The sequence below is a fragment of the Triticum aestivum genome, chromosome 1A (genome assembly GCF_018294505.1).
Source record: "Triticum aestivum cultivar Chinese Spring chromosome 1A, IWGSC CS RefSeq v2.1, whole genome shotgun sequence".
NCBI lineage: Eukaryota > Viridiplantae > Streptophyta > Magnoliopsida > Poales > Poaceae > Triticum > Triticum aestivum.
This window is the reverse complement of record NC_057794.1, coordinates 52,504,619-52,529,559: the sequence shown is the minus strand read 5'-3', so window position 1 is coordinate 52,529,559 and position 24,941 is coordinate 52,504,619. Positions and strand designations below refer to the sequence as shown.

Below are 24,941 nucleotides of genomic sequence, written 5' to 3'. Positions count from 1 at the left end.
TTCAAGTTCAAGTTCCAGGAAGGACGTTCATGCCAGTCACTGAGCCCATAGAGTTTTCTTTTGATACACCAACTTGGAGTCTAGGAAAGAGTATGGCAGCTCACATCGCCATGGGACGCATTGGAGAAGTCTACCGCAAGGATCTCAAGGATACTATCTACCATATTTGCGGACGCCGAGATGAACACTGGGAGATGATCAGCACCAGGAAAGATAGATCAATTGCAGCTTTTATCCAGGAGTTAAACCAGCACATTCGATGATAGGAGAATCAGAGGTGTGCCGACATGATAGATCTGAAGAAGGCTAAGACTAGAATCAAGGAACTGGAGGAAGAACTCAAGGCTACACGTGAAGATTATGAAGAAGAAATTGAAGTATTGGTGGAGAAGAATGACGACCTGATCAAGAAGATTGGAATATTTATGGGAGGCCCGACACCAGTAGATGAAGACGAAGAACCCAAGGAAATTAGCCCGGAAGACTACATCATCATCGACGGCACCGACTCGGAAGCAGATAGTAGCGATGATGACTATGTTGATGAAGCTGGAGCCGATATCATGGAGTCTACAACCGTAGAATATTTCTAGTAGACCACCTCACCAGTAGTAGTAGTACACCATGTAAATTTAGTAGTCTGAGCACTTTTGCGATAGCTAGATCGATTGTATGCCTTTGTTTGATTGAATGGAGTGAATTGTTTGCTTTTGCCTCATGTGCATATGGGTAGTGTTTTCTCTTTAGACCCCCTCTATTCTTATATCTCATCTTTTCTAAACCCTCAGATGCCTCCGAGACGTGACCCCTGATTTGCCTTTCCGCCGGAGCTCACCCAGTTGATCCAGCAGCAGAACACCTTGATGCAGTTGCTAGTTCAGAATCAGAATCAGGGAAACAATAACAGCCCACCACCACCACCACCTGTTGACCACTTAGCCTGTTTTCTTAGGCTGAATCCGCCGGTGTTTTCCAGTAGCACCGAGCCGATAGTAGCAGATGATTGGCTCCGCAAGACAGCTAGGGAGTTGACCACATCAGGATGCACAGATGCGGAGAAGGTGAAGTTTGCCGCACATCAGTTAGAAGGACCCGCAGCATCATGGTGGGAGAATTTCACAGCCACCTTCCCAGTCGACACTGTCACATGGGACCAGTTTCAGCAGGCTTTTCGTACTGCCCATGTTTCAGCAGGAGCAATGGCCATGAAGAAGCGTGAGTTTCATAACTTGCGCCAAGGAGGACGGACAGTTGGCCAGTATGTGGAGGAGTTTAGTAAGCTAGCACGTTATGCCCCAGATGACGTTGCTACGGATGCAGCTAAGTAGGAGAAATTCCTGGAAGGACTGAATGATGAGTTGAGTATGCAGTTGATGGTAGCCACATTCAACAACTACCAGGAGTTGGTAGATCGTGCTCTTATGATTGAAGGGAAGCAGCAGCAAATTGAGAACCGCAAGAGGAAGTATGGACAAGGAAAGTATAATTCAGGAGCTCAGCAGAAGCCACGTTTTACCCCTAGACCGGGAGGACATTTTCAGCATACCCATGGAGTAGGTAGCTCGCACAATCACAATGGCACCAAAAATGGTAATGGGAATGGAGGAAGCAATGGACAGAACCGCAACACCCCATCAACACCAGCCAAGAGAGATCTGAGTCAAGTCACCTGTTTCAAGTGTTCCAAGACCGGACATTATGCCAATGAATGTCCTGAAGGCCAAAACGGCAATGGAAGCTCTGGAAAGAAGCCGAACCCTTTCAACAGGGGACAGGTGAACCACGTTAATGTGGAGGAGGTTGAAGCTCAACCCGATGCAGTAATACATAAGTTTTTGGTTAAGTCATTTACTGCACTCGTTCTTTTTGATACTGGTGCATCGCATTCATACATATCAAGGGGATTTGTGGAAAAGTATAGCCTACCCACTAGGGTTCTTAAAACACCTATGCTAGTAAGCTTGCCAGGAGCAGAGTACATGGTCGGACAAGGATGTTTTCAAGTGCCATTAAGTATAGGAAGGCATGTTTTCCCAACGGATTTAATTATTCTGGAATCCCAAGGTTTGGATGTAATTCTCGGTATGGATTGGCTGTCGATGTATGGAGGAAACATCGATTGCACCAGTAAGACAATTTTTCTCACAACGCCAGAAGGAAGAAGGATCAAGTATGTATCCCGACATGCGCCAAACAGGACACAAGTAAATTCCTTATCAGGAGTTGTGCAAGAGGAAGTACCAGTGGTAAAGGATTTTCCTAACGTATTTCCAGAAGAGTTGCCAGGCATGCCACCGGATAGAGACATTGAGTTTTTGATTGAGCTTTTGCCAGGCACTGGGCCAATATCGAAGCGACCATGCAGGATGCCCGCAAAGGATTTGGTGGAAATTAAAAAGCAGATTAAGGAGTTACTGGATAAATGTTACATTCGCCCAAGTTCTTCGCCTTGGGGAGCACCAGTACTTCTAGTGGAGAAGAAGGATGGATCGTTAAAAATGGTTGTTGATTATCGAGGATTGAACGAAGTAACAATCAAAAACAAGTACCCGCTACCAATGATCAATGATCTGTTTGATCGATTGCAAGGGGCTAAAGTATTTTCCAAGATCGATTTGCGATCAGGGTACCATCAGTTGAAGATTCGAGAGCAGGACATACTTAAGACAGCATTCACCACAAGATATGGACTATATGAGTATACCGTTATGTCATTTGAACTGACTAACGCACCTGCCTATTTTTATGAACATGATGAACAAAGTGTTTATGGAGTTTTTGGATAAGTTCGTCGTGGTTTTCATAGATGATATCCTGGTTTATTCGAAGAATGAAGAGGAGCATAAAGAACATTTGCGATTGGTACTTGAGAAGCTCAGAGAACATCAGTTATATGCTAAGTTCAGCAAATGTGAGTTTTGGTTGAAGGAAGTTGGATTCCTCAGACATATTATATCCGGAGAAGGTGTAGCAGTAGATCCCGCTAAAGTTGAAACCGTGACCAATTGGGAAGCACCAACAACAGTTGGAGAGATCCGGAGTTTTCTGGGACTCGCAGGATACTACCGGAGATTTATTGAGAACTTCTCAAAGATTGCGAAGCCTATGACGGAGTTGCTGAAGAAGGATACTAAGTTCAAATGGACTAAGGAGTGTGAGGCTAGTTTCCAGGAATTGAAGAAACGTTTGGTTACCTCACCAGTGTTGATTTTGCCAGATCAAACTAAGGATTATGAGGTGTATTGCGACGCTTCACGTCGAGGACTTGGAGCAGTGCTTATGCAGGAGGGAAGAGTTGTTTCGTATGCTTCACGACAACTGAAGCCTCACGAATTGAATTATGCCACGCATGATTTGGAGTTAGCAGCCGTAGTGCATGCATTGAAGACGTGGAGACATTTCCTCATTAGAAATCATTGTGAGGTGTACACGGATCACAAGAGTTTGAAGTACATTTTCATGCAGAAGGAGTTGAACCTCAGACAAAGGAGATGGTTGGAGCTCATCAAGGATTATGATATGAGATTGCATTACCATCCCGGAAAAGCTAATGTAGTAGCTGACGCATTGAGCCGTAAGAGTCATGTCAATACGTTAATGACGGGAGAAATACCCAAGGAGTTAGCAGAAAACCTTCGTGAACTATGTTTGGAAATAGTTCTGAGAGGCTATGTAGCAGCGTTGGAAATTCAGTCAACTTTGATGGACAGAATCAGGGAAGCTCAGAAGACTGACAAGGAGATTGCTTCCATAAAGGAGAAAATGAAAGAAGGAAAAGCTAAAGGATTTCGTGAGGATGAGCACAATACCCTATGGTTTGAAGACCGTGTTTATGTACCCAATGACCCGGAGATCAGAAAGTTGATTCTGCAAGAGGCTCATGATTCACCGTATTCGATTCACCCAGGAAATACCAAGATGTATTTGTATTTGAAGGATATTTTCTGGTGGACCGGAATGAAGAAGGATATTGCAGAGTATGTAGCAGTTTGTGACGTATGTCAGAGAGTAAAGGCAAAGGATCAGAAGCCAGCAGGATTGTTGCAACCATTGCCGATACCCGAATGGAAGTGGGATAAGTTAGGCATGGATTTTATCACGGGATTACCAAGGACTCGTTCAGGCTATGACTCGATTTGGGTTGTAGTTGATCGATTGACGAAGGTAGCTCATTTCATCCCAGTAAAGACCACTTACACCAGTGCTAAGTTGGCAAAGATATATATGACAAGAATCGTATGTCTGCATGGAGTTCCGAGGAGTATCGTATCAGATAGAGGAACCCAGTTTACCTCAAAGTTCTGGAAGCAGTTGCATGAGACTTTGGGTACCAGGCTAGAATTTAGTACAACTTTTCATCCGCAGACAGATGGACAGACCGAGAGAGTCAATCAGATTTTGGAGGATATGCTGAGAGCTTGTGCGCTAGATTATGGATCTAGTTGGGACGATAATTTGCCATATGCAGAGTTCTCTTTCAATAATAGCTATCAGACCAGTTTGAAGATGGCCCCTTTCGAAGCTTTGTACGGAAGGAGGTGTAGGACACCGTTGTCATGGGACGAAGTTGGAGACCGTCAGTTGTTTGGACCAGATCTGATTAAAGAGTCTGAACAGAAGGTGAAGTTGATTCGCTATAGGCTCAAGGTAGCCCAGTCCAGGCAGAAGAGCTACGCAGATTCTAAACGCAAGGAGACAGTTTACGAAGTCGGAGACAGAGCTTATCTTCGAGTATCCCCACTTCGAGGGATTAAGCGCTTTGGAGTTAAGGGGAAGTTAGCGCCACGATTTATAGGGCCATATCGAGTTTTGGAGCGTATGGGAGAAGTGGCCTACAAGTTGAAATTGTCAGAAGGATTGACAAGAGTTCATGACGTGTTCCACGTTTCTCAGTTGAAGAAGTGTCACGCGGAGATGGCTGACATACCTTTGAGAGACACAGTGCCATTGGAAGCAATTCAGTTGGATAACAATTTGACCTATGAGGAGAAACCAGTCAAGATTCTCGAGTTTGCCAGCCGAGTCACTCGCAGCAAAGTTATCAAGTTTTGCAAAGTTCAGTGGAGCCACCACACAGAGGATGAAGCCACCTGGGAGCGAGGGGAAGATTTGCTCAAGGACCACCCTCACCTATTTTCTAGCCAACCCGAATCTCGAGGGCGAGATTCATCTTAAGGGGGGTAGGTTTGTAACATCCCAAATTTTCAATTTGGAATGTTATACATTAGATCATCATGCATATCATATTTTATTTTGCTTTTGGTTTTGATCCTAGAAAATCCTAAGCAACTCAAGGACCCACAGAGAGAGTTGGGATTTCGTTATTTACATATTTGAGTTTTCTCAAATTTTGTAAACAGGATTATTTGATTTTATTTATTTTATCGTTAATTATTTCTATTACAAAGATATGAGAGAGGGAATAAAATGACTTTTCCAAAATATAGAAATATTGAGGATTTAATAAAAAATCAAATAAGTTTTATTTCGGAGTTTTTCGGTATTTTTAATTGAATTTAGGAAAAATACGCGTTTTTCAAAGTTGTAGTTTGGGCCCAAATAAATGTCCACTTTATCGGGCCTGATTTTAGAAATCCGGAAAAAATTATTTCATGATTTTTGGAGTCCGTTTAGTATTTATTTTTATTTTTCTTCTGAGAGTAATTATTAAAAAAAACGAAACCGACTATGGGCCGTACCCGAGTGGGACTCCGCCCGGGGGCGCCTTTAAATAACGAGGCACCCGGCGCCCCAGCCCATAACCGCGCCCGTGCCCGAAACCCTAGCCCGCCGCCGCCGTCGACGCCGCCGACTCATCGGAGTTGCACGCCGCCCCAGGTTCGCCGCCGCCTCGACTTCCGTGCCGATTTTTTTTGAAAAAAGATTTTTTTCGTCGGTTTTATTTTCGATTTTTTTATTATTTTAATATTATTTTATTATTTTAATTATTTTCGGATTAGGTTAATTAACGATTAATCTGTTCGTCGTTTTTCTTTTTCGTCGGATTTTCCGCGGTTATTTTCTGATCGCGATTTCTGATTCGATTTTCGTTTTAGTATAATTTTTCGCTCGTTTATCGGAATCAGGCGATTCAAGCGCCTGGAGTTTCGTCTCGAAACCCTCTTTCCGAATAATCAACTTAAACAAGTTTTTGCTACTGTAAAATTTGACTTAGATCCAAATTACTAGAACGAAGTTGATTTCTTTCGCCGTTTGATTTCTTTTACTTCGTTCGATTTGATTCTTTTTACAAACCAGGGTTCTTAAGTTAAACTTTCTGGTTAGATCTTCTATTTGAGTTTTACCTGTGCATTAAATGAGTACTTATTGTATGCTTATTTGTTTGTCTGCGATAGAATACCCGGAGTGCGCCGCTTGTTACTTTGAATCGTTAGGTTTCGCGGATCATCAGCAAGGCAAGTAACACTTTGATCATACCTTTTCTACAACCCAGTTTTATTGCATTAGATCAATCCTCACACATTGCATGATTAGGATCTAATTAAATTGTGGGATGAGAAGTAGATGAGGTAGTACCTATTACCTGTTTATTATCGAACCTTTGGGAGTTACTTCTACGTTTGCTTATTATGCCATGCTATGCTAGTAGACGTGGATTGGGTGAGTGATATCCATGACAGATGTGAGATTATTAATTAATGGTTTATCTAAGGTGGCAACCTAAACACACATCTGGATGGATTGAGGCACCTGGGTATTTCAGGACTTGCCTGTTTTTCTTTTGGACCGCCACCCAGGCTCAAAGGGATCATGAGATTATTCATACTAGAAACTTCCGTGTGCAGCCACAAGCCATTATTGACTCTGACATAGTTGATTAAGTCGTGCGAACTCTTACAGGGTAGACTAGCAGATGTAGGGGAAAGTAGGTGTACCGGTCTATCCATCGTAAGGTGCTAGCGCTTCTGAAAGACTGTGTCTCGGTCATCCGTTTCTCAAACACCATGTAGTGCGAGAAATCCAACGGAGACGATCGAGTCTTGTGGGGAAAAGTGCGCAAACCTCTGCAGAGTATAATAAACTAATCATGGTTAGCCGTGTCCCCGGTTATGGACATCTTGAGTATCTAGTACCTGGATTATCATGTGAATCTCAACATGTTACTCTAAAGTTAATTTTGTTGGGTTTGTTAAATGATGATGCTTAATTGGGATTGAGAATGCTGTCAACCATTCTCAATGTTTAACAACCACCATGATAGTAATTAAATTTATTCCTTTGAAGTAGGGAAAAATTGGCTTTACGCAAAAACTGTAACCATAGAGCTTTCCACCAGCCAAATATGCATATAGTATAGCTGTTTCATTCCATTACTCTCTATGTGTTACCTTGCCAGCATATTCCATGTGCTGACCCGTTCTCGGGCTGCAACGTTAATGTTGCAGACTTTTCGGACGATGATTAAGGAGTTTTTAGGTCGTGGTTCTATACTCAGTGATGCTGTTGGAGTTGATGGACTCACTTATCTTCCAAATCTTCCGCTGTTATCGTTATTAGATGGCCTTAAGCCATATTTATTGTAATAAGTTATCTTTTGAGACACTCGATGTAATAAATGTGTGATTGCTACTCTGCTATAAATCCTCCGAGTACTGTGTGGTGTCAGCATTACTGATCCAGGGATGACACCGGAGCACAGAGATCAGACTGTTTGAGGTCTGGTCGCTACAAGACGGCTACTTGAGGATGTTGAAGCCCCCTGTGTGATTGGTGCAGATTGCGGGTTTGATGTTTTCTAGGGAAAGCTAGCTACTACCAGCAGTTACTACGGTTCCTCCCTTTCGGAGGGTTGTTTGGAACCGGCTGCACTTATTTGGGTTACGATCATCCCCAACAAACAGAGAACTTTTCTTTGGCTTGCATGCAGAGGCCGGCTCAATGTGTTTATCCATGGTCAAGAAGCAATGGAGGAGCATTGGGCACCACTTTTGTGATTTGTGCCCGGGAGCTCAATGTGTTGATGACTAATACTGAGATGTGCTCCGGCCCACTATATTTGGACCAAATTTGGTGGCGTACACCACGCGACGAGCTCCCGCTTGCTGCTGGTGTTTAGCAACACCCTACAAGCCATTGATCGCCATTAGTACATGCTCTTGGCGCGCGTGTACTGCCTCATCTGTAAGAGCAAGTGACCTATTCTACACACCCAGCTTCCTGAACAAGAACGTTCCCTTGCATCACCCCTTTAATTTTGTTTTTCCATAGATTAATTTGTTTTTTATTCAGGGCAAGAATGATTCCATCTGAATCCGAAATTGAACTTTGTAAGTTTTCTCAATCTATTTTATTCCTTCTCAGATTAGCAACGAGTAACCTTTTTAATTTCAATTTTAATTTCCTCACTTTGTTTGCTATTTTGTTAGGCCAACGGCTATTCCGCAGAAAAGGAAAACCGAGTAAACTTTCATTAGTTAATGGGTCTTAGTTTTGCTCTGTTACAATTCTGTTTTACTTTTATGGTTATAACTAAACTAGAGGACTTGATTTGCACTTCAGTTAATGCAGATGGGATGACAAGGTTGACTGCATGAATTTTTCTCATTACAGTGCAGCGGTCCTTTGTTGAAGGATCCATCTCGATAAATTCTACTCCCTCCGTTCCTAAATAATTGTCTTTCTAGACATTTCAAATGGCTACCACATACGGATGTATGTAGACATATTTTAGAGTGTAGATTCACTCATTTTGCTCCGTATGTAGTCACTTGTTGAAATATTTAGAAAAATAAATATTTAGGAACGGAGGGAGTAAGTTATACAATTTTGGGTGTTCCTAGATACCCATGCAGGGGAGATAAAACTGCAGTTAAAGCTAGGTATATTTCAAATCCTATCTCGCATGGTCTAGTTATCAGGAAATTTATTCCAAACACACATTTTGGTTTAGCTTTCTAGATAAGTTTCCTTATGATTTTTTGTTTGTGAATTAATATAGGTTGCAAGTATGCATATATGATTGTACTCTCTTTTTTAGGTTTATGTTATTGAGATATAGATCTACATTTGATCTGTTCCACATGTATGTTTTTACTCAATGCACACATGTAGATCAGTCCATATGCTTGGAATCAGAGGTGCAGCAGGTTGGACATCCTTTTAGGAGCAGTCGAGCAGAGGATCTTCATACCAACTTGGATGTATGTGGTTTTATGACACATAGACCTATTTCATGATTTTAATATTGTAATCTTACTGTGTGTTTGGGGCTAAATATGTAGAATATTATGTTTGAAAAATAATAACACATGCATATTGCTGACTAATAATAGTATGCCTTGCAGCATAGTACATGGTCCTGCTTTTGAGTGGACAACTGATCATGCCTATCAAGATCAAGGACTCATTGCAAGAAGAAATCAGGTGAAACAGAAGAGTACTGTGAGTTTCCTAGATCACTGACATATTATGCATACGAGCCATATGTGCTATAACTAGGTACTAATGGCAAGAAGGCCTGCTCGACTGGAAGATTCTCTCTCTTTCTATATAAACTGAAAAGAAACCCAGAGATTTAGAGAAAGAAAAAGTGAGGGCTATGAGGAGAGTTTGGACATGGTGTTATTTTCCCTGGTCTCACAAAAAATGAGATTGATCCACGAAAATAGAAATAGTAATGTGTGAAAGTTTTGATCCAACTCATTTGTATTTAATTCAAATGGGTTTTAAATAGGAGTGGTATTTGGAAGGTCCAGAAAATGTTAAGATTTGGTGAGGCTTCGATACATGCAGAAAAAATTATTGGCAAGGTTTTGAGAAAAATATGTAGGTTTTGATGGAATTGGCTTGAGGAGTTTTTGGAAGATGAAAGTTTGGACAAGTTTGAATCAAATTCAAACAAGTTTTTTTCCTCCTGTTGTAACGTGCGGACATGTTTACTATATCAATAACTGGAAATATAAATTATATAACTGAACATACTGTAATGAACTTCCGAAAAGAGCTTGCATCGAGCTCCAAACTTCAAGTGAGTCTGCGTGAGCTCCTACTGTATCTCGGGGTAACAGCTGACCGCACCCGCACGCGATGTTGTCCCGCGGGGAACAACGACATGGAGAAGCTCTCACTCATAGGCTCAGGCTTAGGTGCCTCGGACGCAAGTGGTGCTACCCGTAATAGCTCTTGCCTCACCGCCGGTGGCAGCGACGGCCTCGGACGGCAAACCACGTCTCACCCTATGTGACTCATCTACGCGGCGGCAGCGGCGCACAAGGAAGTACTAGAGAATAGGAAAAGATAAGGAAGTGCCCTTCCTGGGGGTAGGAAGATGAGTTCATGGGTCCTTCTCCATGGTGCAAAGCCCAAATAGTTAAAAGAAAATTCTTCCCAACCAAACAACCAACTATCTATAAATATTTCCCCCAAAATCACTTTTTACCAAAAAAATCATTTCAAAATGTACAATAGAAAAACATTCTTTTAAAAAAAACATCTGTTAAAAAGTTAATTTATAGAGAAATGTTCCAATTTTCATAAAAATTGGAACTATTCTTCAAAAGGTGTTACATTTTCAATGAAAACATTAACTTTTATTAAAAATAAGGAAATTTCCATGTTCAACATTATTATCAACCTTTATTAAATTTGGATATAAAAAATGGTGCAAAATGACATATGAAGCAGGTTGTGGCCCTTTTTTATCGCCCGGTGCAACGCACGGGCATTTGTACTAGTTATTCTAATTTGGCATCTGATTTGTTTATTTTTCATTCCCAACTTTTTTTTGAGGGGTTAACCAAGTTTTTATTGCTCATAGACCACATTAAGTGGGATACAAAAAAGATCATGGGGTTCCAAAAGCCACAAGTGCCTACCCTGATCCAAAGAATGTGCAAACTTGGCTAACCTATCAACATCGCTATTAGAGGCTCTGCCTTCGAAAGCAATATTACAATTGAAGACTAATAAAAGATTCCTGATCTTCGATATGATTGCTCCGTATCTTCCATTGCTTTTTTTTGCGGGGGATATCTTCCATTGCTTGCTGTCTTGATATCATTAACTACTTGCTTGAAGTCCGATGCTATGACAAAATCATTCAGTAGTAAATCTTGCGCAAGTGCTAGACCTTCTCTGCATGCAATAGCTTCTAGTGTTGCAGCATCAGTTATCCCATGTATCACCAACACATCTATATAGTCTGTTATAAGTGAACTAAATCAGTGTGCTAAAAGTAAACGAAAAAACCACATGACAAATGTGGTAAGCAATCCAAACTATTTTAAAAAAGTAAATGAACTGATTTAGAACACAGCCTTACGTAATTCTATTTCTATCCAATCAACCGTTCGTTGCTTTAGATAGATGCATTCTGGACTGTCCGATTACTGAACCTTGAGGTGTCGCTGTTGTTCTGTCTCTTCTTCAGTTATCTTCAGAGGGTACTAGGCCTGACATTAGGGGCAAAAGGTAGAGCATCAAGTGGAGAACCCGATTTGCGCACTCGAGAAATCCGGCCATGCAGACTTGGAACAAACTACTCTTTCAACGGGTTTGGTAAGAGCGTGCCATCTCCTGCACATAAAGCAAACTAGCCAATGTTGATGGCTATCCAAATCCAACACTGTTTTACAAGTTCAACTCGTGTGTTTGCACCTTCTCTAAGTTTTCGCACAAACAGACCCACCTACCGACCCTACAGTTTTCACACGCATACGTGTCGATGTACCGACGGCTTCCCTACTCAAGGCAGATCATAGCGTACAAAATGGTTAAAGAGTAGAGACAGACACCATGCAGATTGCAAGCTATTCCGCCGCGAGGACGCCAACGCATCTTCAACTTTAGCCTTCCATTTCATTTAGTATTACAGAGACAACTCCATGCTAGGATAGCCAATCCATGCCCTCGAGAAAAGAATATTTCTATCGCAACGCACTGTTGAGATGACACTACATAACTACAGTTGATTGTCCTCCCTCACCAGAACACACGTACTACCAGTATTCTTCAACCTCAAGCCGACCCGGCCGAGACAAGAAACGGACTATATATTCATGCGCTAGCGCTACTGCTCACTCACAAACACCACCAATTGTGTAGTACGTGCGTGTTTTGCCACGCAAACGCAGTACGTACACTTTTGCCGTCTACTTGGCAGATCTTCGCCCTCCTTTCATGAGCTCGAGTATGCAGGAAGGGATGACAAGCAGTTTAGCTCAAGGATCCTCTCGAGGGAGCGTCGTGGCCGCCGGGGCGTCCTTCAGGGTGTACTACAGCCTCGGCGCCGGCACCGTGCCGTTCGTCTGGGAGACCAAGCCCGGCACGCCCAAGCGCCCCATCGACCATGTCGCTGGCACCGACGACGCGCTACCGCCGATCACACCACCGCCGTTGTACCAGTCCAAGACCATGAGGAGGTGCCCGAGCACAACGAAGTCATCTTCTTGCTGGCCTCCCCGGATGACGAGCTGGCTAAACATCAGGACCCGACGTCGTCGTCCAATCGCGACACCCGGCTTCCACCAGACCGCGGCGTCGATGATCAACGGCTACGGTAGCGGCGTGCCATCCTTGGGTGCTTCTGAGCCCGGCATGGACAATTAGATGTACGTACGCCTAGTTAAAAGGTCGATTGACTGGCTGCTGCACCGGCCCCTTTCCGGTGTTGTTTGAGTATAGTTTTTTTCAGGGTTTTGTTTTAGTATAGTTTGAGTGGTACATATGTATTGTGGTGTTTGTGCTGGGCCTTTAATTTTCATTTCTGTGGTTTAATTCTACTCGCTCTGTCCCATAATATAAGAACGTTTTTACAATAGTGTCAAAAATGATTTTATATTATGGGACGGAGGAAGTATGTTATTTTTCGATATACAGATTTTATTGAAGTACTTGCTGTTTTGACTTTGGGGGATCAATACTTGGCATACATATATCCCTATGGGGAAATTTTGTTTTTGCCACTCTAGATTTTGCCAATTTTCCTTCTGCCACTGGCTACTCTAGATTTTGACATTTCACTTTTGCCACTCTTAGTTTTTGATTATTATCACAATTGCCATTCTGGTGGAAAAAGCAAAATTTTCAGAGTGGCAATTGTGATACATTTCAAAAACTAAGAGTGGCAAAAATGAAATAAAATTATTTAGCTTTTGCCACAGAATGGTAATTGTGATAATTGTCAAAAGCTATGTGTGGCAAAAGTGAAATGTCAAAATCTAGAATGGCATAAGGAAAATTGACAAAATCTAGAATGGCAAAAACAAAATTTTCCCTATCCCTATCGCCTTTTTCCTGCATGATTGTGTCCAGTCATCATGCTCCGGGGAAGAAGTGGGTATAGCATAACAAGATACACTTTGTAAAATATAAATTTGAAAACTGGAAGGAGTATGACAGGACAAAAGTCAGGAGGAGGATGGTAGAAAGCTACTGAAGCACCTACCTCTGATGTAGTTTTCCAATTGCACTACCGAAGCCAAGATGCTTTTGGAGTTTAAGAAGCGTGAACGAAACTGCTATTTGGTTCAGATTTTGGTTTCTAAGCCATAAAAGAAACGTCTGAATTTGGCCTAATTTCAAGCCATAATCACAGTAGCATGCAGCTGAACGAAAAAAGCTGTTATTCTTGATATTGCAACTTGCAGAATTACCCAAATTATTACTGCAGATCAGATGTAGTATGAAATTCAGAAGCATATAATGGACACTACATGTTGGATAGCATCTTGGTATTACAGATCGAGTATACACACATTAGCTATATGAACATGTATTACGTTCAACGCAATACCCAATTATATCCATACAACACCACAGGCAAAAGATTGATAATCAAGGCAGACCACATTATTTGGGTAATCCTGAGAGATCCAACGAATAGAAACAGATTTTTTTTAAAGCAACAAATTTTATTCCTCGGATAATAGACATGTTACAATAGAGTGAGAAATAAAATCAAGGATCATAGAAACCCAAAACATAGAAGACTTTTCACTAAGTGAGTTCTTTATTAGGCTGTGAGCCACTTCATTTGCTTCACGGCGACACTGTGTGTATGAGACACTCCAAAAGTCCAGCCCTAAATGTTTGCACTCAAGTACCATTGCAACATCTGAGTAATATTGAAAAATCTGTGTCAGTTTTTGTCTTTCATAGTCTGTTTTAAAATTTTCCTTGTGTATAATCGCTTTAGTATTTGTCTGTTAAGTGACCGCTCTCATAGTTGAAACAGCAAAGTTCAGTTCCTGTCGCTGGATAGCTGAAAACATGCAACCTCGTTTCTTTGCCTTTATTTCATCTTACACATTTGATCTGCAATAGAGAGCAGACATGAATGCATGGCTAAGTCACTCGGTAACTTTTCTCAGGAAGGCGCCACACTTTGTGCCAGTAAATCGACACCCTGGACCAGAGCGGGAACATGAAGCTGTAATCCGCAGCCTCATCAGGCAGTCCACCTACTGTCAAAGGCAGCCACACGTACCTCGAATCCCTCAGATCGGACGGCTTCCACCGGTCGGCCATGAAGATGAACAGCCCCGGCAACCCCGCAACCGGCAACACGAACGTACCCTGGGAGAAGAACGTTGTCGATCTGTATATCTCGTTCCCTCCCACGAATGGATTCCCCAGCGTCTCCCAAGGCCCCATGATCGATGTCGCCGCGTGAGCCTTTGCAGTGTTCGGTGCCCAGCCCGTGCAACCCGAGGTTATCATGTAGTAGGTGCCGCCGGACTTGAAGAGCGCCGGAGCTTCCCGATACCGTGCGACGAGGATTCTCCGCATGTCGTCGGTCACGTCGAGGTACTCATCGGTTAACCGCGCAATGTGGAGCTCGCTGTTGCCCTTGGATGAATATATCAGGTAGGCCTTCCCGTCATCATCCTTGAAAATGGTCATGTCTCTGCTTTCACAGTTGTGCGGGCGCTTGCTGTAGAGGTAAGTGAATGGTCCTGTGGGAGAATCGCTGCTCGCCACGCCGATTGAGGATTTGGTATAGTTAGCATCGTCTGTGTGCATCCACATCACGTATTTGCCGGTCCGGTTGTTATAGATCACCTTAGGCCTCTCAAGGACATTGGATTTGTGGAGGTCATGAAACAAATTCTTTTCCTCTCCTTGGAGCACAACTCCTTGATTTGTCCAAGACCACAGGTCCTTTGAAGAATAGCAACTTACTCCAACAATGTCAACCTGAAAAGTAGCATGTCTTGGTTAGAATGACAAACTGGGAAATTCTACAGAACATAAGTGGTTTTTTTTCTTCGAAACAGAGGCATAAGATTTGCCTCATCCATTAAATAAGAAGAGAGTTTAGAGTGTTACAGGTGACCCACATACACGGCATGACAATTACTCACACGAAATAATTAGCCCTAACTTTTTAGCACCCGTGGTAACCCAAAGCTTGGCCTCCTCTAGGATGATGTTAAGGAGAATGGGCGGCGGCGCACACTTGTGTCGGAACACCCGAGCATTTCGTTCGTTCCAAATAGTCCAAGACACAAGCATAGTGAGGGAGGCCATGGCTTGTCTATTGGGGTTTTGATTGTCAATTCTCTTATCCCACCATTCATTGACGGAGTCCGCAAGGTGCCAATTGGAGGTGTCCATGTGAGCAAGACCAAGCTTCTGAATGATTTATCTCCAGAGCCTAAGCGTGTACCGACACTTGAAGAAGAGATGTGCACCTGTTTCTTGTTCTCTTTTACATAGCTGGCAAAGGCCACAGTTTGCCCAACCACGCTTTTCCAACCGGTCGGCGGTCCAAATCCTATTTTGTAATGCCAACCAAGCAAAAAAAACTTCACTTTTGGAGGTGCCCATACTTTCCAAACCATGAGATCCATGGGGGATAGAACCAAGCCAAGAAATTGAGCTTTGTACGCTGTTGACGCTGTGTAGATCCCATCATTGGAGTGCTTCCAAACAATATCATCTTCGATCTGCTCGTTAAGGTGGAAATCATGCACAAGCATCCATAAGGTGAAAAATTCCCGGATGTGGTCGATGGAGATTATGGTGTCAGGCTTGATCTTGAGGATCCATGCATTCCCATTAAGGGCCTCCCGCACCTTTCATTTTTTTCTCCTCGAAGCGTCAAAGATAAGCGGTGCAATATCCTTTGGCTTGCGTCCTAGGAGCCAAGGGGAATCCCAAAAAGGCGTTTTGGCACCATCCCCAATGATGATAGTAGTAGAGGCATAGAAGAACTCGCGGTCGTCGTCGGTGCAAGGGTTGCCAAAACCCACCCATGACTTGTGAGGTTCCTTCGTGTTGTATATATATAAGAAGAAAATTGCAAATTACTTGGTAGGTTCAACTATTGAATATCAATAATTTCAGTATGTGAGTAGCAAGCTAGACATGTACATAGTAGTGCATTTTTTCAACTGGGAAACAAAAAAAAACTTTGTTGGTTCCCATGATCTATTAAGTGTCAGTGCTCTGTACTTCAGGACTCAAGACAGTCAAGTACTCCCTCCGTAAACTAATATAAGAGCGTTTACACTACTTTAGTAATCTAAACGCTCTTATATTAGTTTACAGAGGGAGTAGAACTCTTTCAGAATTCTACTAAACTGAAATTTGCCTCACACCACATCAGAATCAGGCCTCTCTGTTTTAGAAATATAGTACCATATCACTCATGAAATTGACTAGCTGATAATATTAGATGTTGTATCACTGGGAATAGGAGTGGCATTGGCATATGGCTGACTTTTCATTTTCTTTAGCTACCATGAGAACCTAAATCTGATGACATTGAACTGATATAGCTGGACAGAGTAGATACTAAATTCAGACAAAGTAAATAGTAAACAAAAAAGATCACTCTTCTACAGAAAAGAATGACATCAGACTAAAAGTGTTCAAACAGTAATCATATTGTCCTAATTTCATAAAAATGCAGTGGAGCCAAGCTCGACTGTTTTGGGTTAAAGAAAACAATAATCACATGATAAATATGTCGAAGGTATTAGTATTAGCTATTTTCATCTGCACATTTTATATATTAAACTCCAATTACTATATATTTTTATTGACCTGCCTTCACACAGCTAGCTTCCTTACCTTCCCAACTGAACATTATTTCCAACATGCCCCCTAGCAACTGGCAGGTCCTCATTGACAATATCTAAAAGGCCAGGAAAGTTAAACGCATGCATTCCACACTACTCCACACTGCCCAGTCCACAGGTAATGAAATCCCTTACAAGGATATTTAGATAAAATAGAGCCTATTGTTATTTAATACTTCCCGCGTCCCAAAATAAGTGTCTCAACTTTGTACTAATTTTGTAAGACACTTATTTTGAGACGGAGGGAGTATATAGGTTACAGTTGTGTAATGCTCTCTGTCGAGCCTGGCAACATGATTCTTTAATCTTGCAGCAAGGCGTGGATAACTACAGTGACTGAAACGACCTTTGATTGGTTGTTAGTTATTATTTGTTTACAATTTCACTTGTTAGGCTCGTGTGCAAGGCTTGTTCAAGCAGCTCGATCAATTCTGTTGGTATATAATTATATGGCTAAAAATGAAGGGTGTGGCTAATAAATTTTTATGTTCTACTTAATTCTAAATTTAGCTATTTCATTCTGAAAAGGGATAATGCTCTGTGTGTAATTACAGTGCCAAATATTGAAATTCTCCAACACATGAATGATGCCAAAATTGAAAGCATGAGGACGATTTGACTTACCCGATCAGGTCCCTTGTCATGAGCTTTGTAGGTCTTGCCATCCTTATTCTCTCCATACCAGAAATAAGTCTCAGACTTCTCATCATACAGCACACCTCCACCATGAGCTTGGATCGGCTTTCCATCAGTGTCAAGCCAAACCCTCCCTGGGTAGTATAAGTACCTCCTGTCATTCCCACCATTCACTGGATCCATGGTCACCTCCCCTTCCGGGAAGAAGGCATGATGCACCGCAGAAGACTCGACCAAGAACTCGTCCACCACGGGCAGTGTTCTGTGCTCCCCCTTGCGCCGCGCAACCCGTGGATTCCTCCAGCTCCGGGCCAGCTTCACCGGGAAAGCTTCCTCCTCCACCTCATCTATCCCTCTCACAATCTGTTCCACCTTACGGCTGATGAAGAGGTGGAGAATAAGAAGCATGACCAATGCCGCTAGACACCACACTATCAGAGTGAAGGAACCGTGCCTCGCCGGATACCAGCGGATGGCTAATGATCTTGGCTGCTTGCTCCCGGCGCCCATGGCCATGCTCCCACTTATCTGCTCCAATTAATACGAGCAGCAGTTCTTAAAAGGAAAAGGGTTCAGTTCAAACAATGCGCAAAATATAGACGGTAAAAGGTAGCAGTGCTACTTTGTGCAATGAACAGCCTCGTCGCCATTTCAAATCAGGGAACCACACATTTACGACATCGAAATGGGAAATTCTCTAGAAGAGAACAAAGATTTGTTAGGACAAGTTCAGCATTTCACTGGTCGAAAATTCCATTCTCAAATTAGCGTGGCATGCTTATGGATGATTTAAAAGCTGTTAGAGCATCTCCAACAGGCGCCGGTCGCGCCGCGCGCAAAAAACACATATGCCGCACGCGCATCGGCTGGTTTGACGCGGCGCGCAGCGCTGGCTCCAGCGGCCGCGCTAAAATGCAGCGCGCGCGCATCGCTTCAGCAGCGCGCCAAAATGCAGCGCGCGCGACTCGCCGGTGCATTGCATATGGCATATTTCAACACAAAATGATGCACATTTTCAACACAATAAAAATTTCGGGCCAGCGCCGGCGCGACGCCACCCGCCGTCGAGGTCATCCGCGGCGGCATGAAGAGGCCGCGCGTGAGGCCGCTCGTCGGAGGAGCTCCGGCGGAGGCGAGGCCAACTCCACCCGGGCTAGGGATTGTGGCGGCGGCGGCGACGGGGGCGCGGGGGGGGGGGGGGGGGGGGCTATAGGACGGGGTGAGCGGGGTGCCGGCGCGTGCGTCCATGGGTGCGGGTCGCCGACGCCGGCGCGCGGGGCTTTGGAGGGGGAGAAGAAGAGCGCAACGCGAGCATCATGTGTGCCGCGCGCGGAAGCTGACGCCGCAAATACACCGCGCGACGTACCGCTTCCTAGCGCGCGCCCAACTGCTTATATCGCGCGTGCAGTTATTGCACGCCCACTAAAGCCATCCCCGAATTGCGCGCGCGCTAAAATGAAAGATTTTGCGGCACGGCGTCTGTTTAGCACGCCTGTTGGAGACGCTCTTACAGCAACCCGGATCCCGCCCGGTGAGACGAAGAAACCTCACGATGGCATGTAAATGGGCCGTGCCAGGCCTCCGGGTCGAGAAGCCGAAGCCGAAAATACTCTCATGGGTCACGTGGGTTGGTGCTGTTTTCAAAATGGGCCAGCAAAAGCCGGCTCTGCCTGACGTATCGTGGGTCTCTCAGTCTCTGCATCAATTTCAATAGAGTACTCATACTCAACAGCAAAGGAGTAATGCTCAAAAAAAAAAAAAACAGCAAAGGAGTTCGTACCTAGGGCAGGGCGGCCGGCGTGGTCTCTTGGAAGAAGAGGAGTTCGTACCTAGGGCAGGGCGGCCGGCATGGTCATCGGAGATCTTGGGGAAGACAGGAAGCAGGAGCTCCCATCAGCGCCGAGAACACCTCGACAGCGGCGGCCCTCGATGTCCCAACCACACGTAGACGCCGACGAGCGAGCGCGTGGAGGCACAGGCCCTTCCCTTGCCGCGGCTTGGGCTGGAAGTCCACCGTCGCTTCCACGGTGGCGAGCGCAGGGAGGCGAGGTCGAGCTGGACGGCGGCGGTGAGAAATTTTAGTATGGCCCCAACTAAACCGTTCATTATTTTTGAACCAAGGACCATATGTACAGGGTATATGAGTAAAAGGAAAGTATTGTATTCTTAATTTTTGCCATTGAAGCCATTAATTACCGCCGCTTATTATGTGGGAATATTGCAGCACTTATATTTGGTACTCCCTTCGTTTTTATTTACTTCCCATATTAGTTTTGGCCAAAGTCAAACTTTTATAAACTTTGACCAAATTTATAGACAAACATATTGGCATATACAATAACAAATTAATATTATTAGATTCATTGTTGAATGTACTTTCACATCATATAGATTTCTTACAGTAGATGTTTATATTCTTTTCTATAAACTTGGTTAAACTTTAGAAAGATTTGACTTCAGTCAACTCTAACATACAGAGTAAATAAAAACAGAGTGAGTAAGTGCTATATAAATTACTTTACCCAGACCCTCTATATATGGTAGTAATTTATTGCATTCCTAATTTACGATTGAAGCTATTAAATGCCGCGGAATTATGTGACACAAGAGGAAATTGAAAAATATATATTCTTTATTACATAACATACTAATGGTTAGGAAAATAAGTATATGTGGTCAAGTACAATGACAAACTTCATAAAGCAAAGAACATGTAACGTTCTCATCGACTATGAAGGTGTCTCTGACAACTTCGTCAATCACAAAATAATGTGTCAGCTCAATCTCTCGGAGATGCTCATAGGGGTAAGATGTACATGTGTGCGTTAGCAAGTGTATGTGCCTATGTATGAACATTTACGTCTATAGAAAAAAAGCAAAGAACATGTATTGTCATAGTAGTTGGCATACTTGTGTGGCGGATGTCAATGGTTCTTGGAGAGTTAGACGGGCAAACAACCTATACATGTTTTTTGCTTTTCTTGAACACATTACAGAAAATAATTCCATGAAACATTGAATTTGTCGTGGTTGAGAACACAATTTCATGAATCATGAGAGGGGAACGATGAAGTGGCTCGTGATAACTATATTGGGACAATAACGGGTATTTCGTAAATGAGGTGGTGTCGTGGTTGAACATCTTTTTTAACACCTATTGAACATTTCCCATAAATGGCACGGACATTTTAAAAAATTGTCAAAAACATTTGCCAAGTGTTTGAACATTCTTTTAAAGCACCTTGAACATTTTTCTGAATGGTAAGAAATATTTAGAAAAATCAAGCGAACATTTTTCTTAACATTGCATAAACAATGTTTTAAATGACACTAGCATATTCTTGGAACTCCTGATTTTTTTTGAAAAAACACGAAATTTCTTTTTGAATTAAAAAAATAATTTCTAAATTATGCAACATTTTTTACATTGTATAAACATTTTGAAGAAATTAACGAACATATTTTTTAAACAAGTGAACATATTTTTTAAACAAGTGAACATTTTTTTGAGGAACTTGGGACAGTGGAAGCTCTTCCACCGAATTTATAATTTAGTTAACATCAGTTACATTTACAGCATGTGAACATTTTTCAAACGTGACAAATATAGTTTATTGGTGCAAATTTTTTTAATTGCCATCATACCCAACGGGCAGAAGAAGTTGACCTTCCTATTTGCCTCTCATTGGGGAAAAGTGCCAAGCCGGCTAGTTTTGCTTTTTTTAGGGGTGCCAAGGCGGCTAGTTTTGCTAGCTAGCTAGGATTTCTGTTTTGGGAACCAGCACTGGTATTTGTTTTGCATTTTTGGAACCTTCAAGAAGTTTTTTTTCCTGTTATTTTTCTACTTATATTTCGTTAGCTATTTTGTTTTCTATAATAAAAGTTTTCAGAATTTTTTTAATATTCCCAAATTAAAAATGTTTGCGTTTTCTACAAAATATTCTCAAGAATTGAAAAGTGTTCACAACTTTTGGGAAAAAAGACTTTTTAAAAGTAGATAATCTAAAAAATATTGGGAAACTTTCTAAAGTAATGTTGATAGTTTTCAAAACTGTTCAATTTCAATAAATAAATAATGTTTGATTTTTTTCTTAAAAACCTAAAAAGCACAAGAAACAAGGAAGAAGAAAAAACAGAAAACATATGCCAAGCACACAATGGCTCGTTGTGTTACATGGGCCGGACGCCCGAGCACACATCTACTCGATTGCTCGTTAAACTAACGCAGTATGCGTCATATAGGAGTTTCCAAAGGAGATTGGCTGCGCCGTTCACATGCTCTAAGCATGAAGTTGTCACTAAAAGCATACTACCTCCATCCCAAAATAGAAGACATTTTTGCAGTTTAAAGTATACTTTGGGACGAAGATAGTACTCCCTCTGTAAAGAAATGTAAGAGTGTTTAGATCACTAACGTAGTACCTTTTATCCTCTTGGGCTTTCTCGAAGCCAGCCCAGTTAGTCATGTGTTCGTTCTCGGGAAACAGTCATTTGTGCTTTTGTTACACGGTTTGGAAGCTCCGTTCTTACAAGTACTACTTTGCTGAAAAAAATGACTTAAAATATCGACAACTATTCACTATAAAAAGTTTACAAAAAATTGAAAATGCACCTGAAAAAAAGTTATACATGATTTTAAAAAATTGACCACATTCACAAAAAAAAATCCTTGCAGAATTAAATCCTACTCACTAGATTTTAGAATGTTCATGAATTTATTAAAATATTATAAAATTTGAAAAGGTTCACACTTTTTAATCAGAAATTGAAATAATGTTCACAATTTGTTTTTACAATTTAAATAGTAATTTAAAACAAGGATTTAAAAGTATGTTCATGAAATTTTTTCAATTTAAAATAGTAATAATTCTCTTTAAAATTTTCCACGATTTTTAAAGGGAATTGTGAATTTACGTATTTTTCTCTATTTTTCGAATTTTAAAAAAGGATGAATAAAATTGCTCATTATTTTTGTAAACGTTTGAATTTCAAAAAAACAATGGCTGTTAAAGAAGAGAAATCATGAATTTCTATACAGCGTGCATGAGTTTTAAATTTCAAGACCTTTTAAAGAAATTAGGAAAATTGAAAATTGCTCACGTGCTAAAAATAAAAATACATCGCGAAAACTAGAAAACAAGAAAAAAAACAAAGAAAAAAAAAGGGTCCCGAAATCATAGATAAGTTGTACGAGAGTATAACGCGCACTCTCTCTGCCTCATAATAAGAGCATTTTTTACAACAGTGCAGTCTTAGAAACGCTCTTATATTATGAGACGGAGGGAGGAGTATTGAAATCATAGTACTCGGATTGAGCGCTTTTTCATTTGCAGGGCGGTATCAAGCATCTTGTCCTTCGGTCTCATCAGAAGCCAGAACAAAGAGAAGTGCAAGAAAGTACCTTGTCCCGGGCATCGACTTTCCGTTTTTGGATAAATGGTAGACCTCGAGCATCGACTTAGGCGGTGTTTGGTTCATGGACTTTTTAATCCCAGGACTAGAAAAAGTCCCTAGGAACCAAACGGGAAGGACTTTTTCTACAAGGACTAGAAAAAGACTCTACTGGAAAGTCTTTTTTGATTAGTCTCTGGGACTAGAAAAAGTCCTAAGACTTCTGAACCAAACACCCCCTTAAACGAAGGCGCCAAGTGTTACTTGTACAGTGCATTTGCAGCCGTATATAGTTTTTTTCATGACCATTATTGCATTATTCATTACTCAAACAAAACCAGGATAAAGTAAATGTTCCATTGACCCATCGACAGGGTGGGTAAACAAATTTCTAAGAAAATCTTAGACCAAGACATAGGAAAATGCAGAGTAATGATGCATGGTGGTGGGCTGGTGGCCGAGCTCGTCACAGTGACGATGACCGGGTCGGTCGCAGCAACGTGGGCAGGGCAGGCAGAGGAGACGACCCGCAGCCCGCAGAGCACCACCGGCCACCGGCCACCATCGACCGGCATGTTCCCCCCGCCCGCGCCCGCCCGCCCACCTGACCTGGATGCGGTCGGCGCGACCCCACACACTCTCCCACCTTCCCACCTCGGGCCTTGCCCTAATGGCTATATATACCCTTCGTCCATCTCCCATTCCACGCAAGACAAATCAGGAAACAAGTGACAATCGGAGCAGCTCACGGATCGATCCATGGAGTCCGACAAGCGCACGGGGACGCCTTCTCCCCTTCTCCCCCGGACCGCCTCCACCGTCACCTACTGGTCCGTCTACCACTCTCGCCTGGCCGCATTCGGCTTTCTTGGTTTCTCGATGCGTTCGTCCGCGCCATGGATCACCGTGCTGACGCGGCCTTGTTTCTCCGTGCGTGCAGCTGCGGGCGGTGCGGGTACGACCTGAAGCTGAGCTCGTCGGCGCGGGACACGGCGGGGATCGTGGGGGCCGGCGCCGGCGGGGCGAGGCGGCGGGGCTGGCGGGGCGCGGCGGTGGTGGTGTTCGACGCCATCGACGACGCGCGGTTCGGCCACCTCGACGAGTTCCGCTGCCTCGACCTGCGCGCGCGCCGCCTCTTCGCGCGCCGCACGCGCCTGCTCTGCCGCAAGTGCGGCGCGCACCTCGGCTTCGGCTACGACGACAACACCACCGCCACCAGGCCGCCGCGGTACCACATCAAGATCCGGGCACTCCACCCCGCCTCCTCCGATGACGCCTTCTCCGGCGCCGCCACGCCGCCTCCGCCGTCCCACGCGCCGGCGGATCCGCGATCGTGATCTGCGTTGCCATATGGCATATGCCCCGTGTGCACATTCCGTCCCTTTTTTGTGTTTCCATTTTCCTACTCCCTTTCTGTCGACGCGATTGGAAATTGCTGTTCGCGGTCGCTAGTGTACAAACTGATTGATTGGAAATTAGAATCAAATCTTCTTTCTGATACTATTTTGATTGATTGATTGCTACCCGGCAATTGATTGTGTCGCTAATGTACAAAACTCACTGATTGATGGTATTAAATTCATACTTCATTCAATTCATCTAAAAATATAAACTAATCAAAAGACGGGTGATATATTCTAACATATTGAATATTGAAATGATCTTTTAATTTGAATGCTCCCGGCTCGCCGTCCCATGTTGCGTTTCGTTTAGACTAGCCACAATGGGTAGTAACATAGACTAGTATTACTACCTTTATAGTGGGAAGTAACATATGTGTGGTAACATGCAACACTTCATTTATTAGGCTATAGATACATTTTGCCTTGATATGTGTGATATTACTCATACTACTATTAACTAGCTATG

The 24,941-nt window shown here is 42.9% G+C and overlaps 3 protein-coding genes across 3 annotated transcripts; 2 read left to right on the top strand and 1 right to left on the bottom strand.

Moving 5' to 3' along the window:
* Window positions 1-12,071: 12,071 nt before the first annotated feature.
* On the top strand, window positions 12,072-12,567 carry LOC123120745 (uncharacterized). Its single transcript, XM_044540995.1, has one exon. It carries the CDS (start codon window positions 12,139-12,141, stop codon window positions 12,565-12,567), a length of 429 nt encoding a protein of 142 aa, XP_044396930.1. The 5' UTR covers window positions 12,072-12,138.
* A 1,737-nt stretch (window positions 12,568-14,304) lies between these two features.
* On the bottom strand, window positions 14,305-18,191 carry LOC123090742 (uncharacterized). The gene is made up of 2 exons (XM_044512099.1): window positions 17,670-18,191; window positions 14,305-15,156 (listed from the first exon to the last, which is right to left on the bottom strand). The coding sequence occupies exons 1-2, from the start codon at window positions 18,189-18,191 to the stop codon at window positions 14,305-14,307; spliced, it is 1,374 nt and encodes a 457-aa protein (XP_044368034.1).
* A 5,474-nt stretch (window positions 18,192-23,665) lies between these two features.
* Window positions 23,666-24,575, top strand: LOC123090662 (uncharacterized protein At4g08330, chloroplastic). The gene is made up of 2 exons (XM_044512013.1): window positions 23,666-23,902; window positions 24,013-24,575. The coding sequence occupies exons 1-2, from the start codon at window positions 23,832-23,834 to the stop codon at window positions 24,407-24,409; spliced, it is 468 nt and encodes a 155-aa protein (XP_044367948.1). The 5' UTR covers window positions 23,666-23,831; the 3' UTR covers window positions 24,410-24,575.
* Window positions 24,576-24,941: the final 366 nt, after the last annotated feature.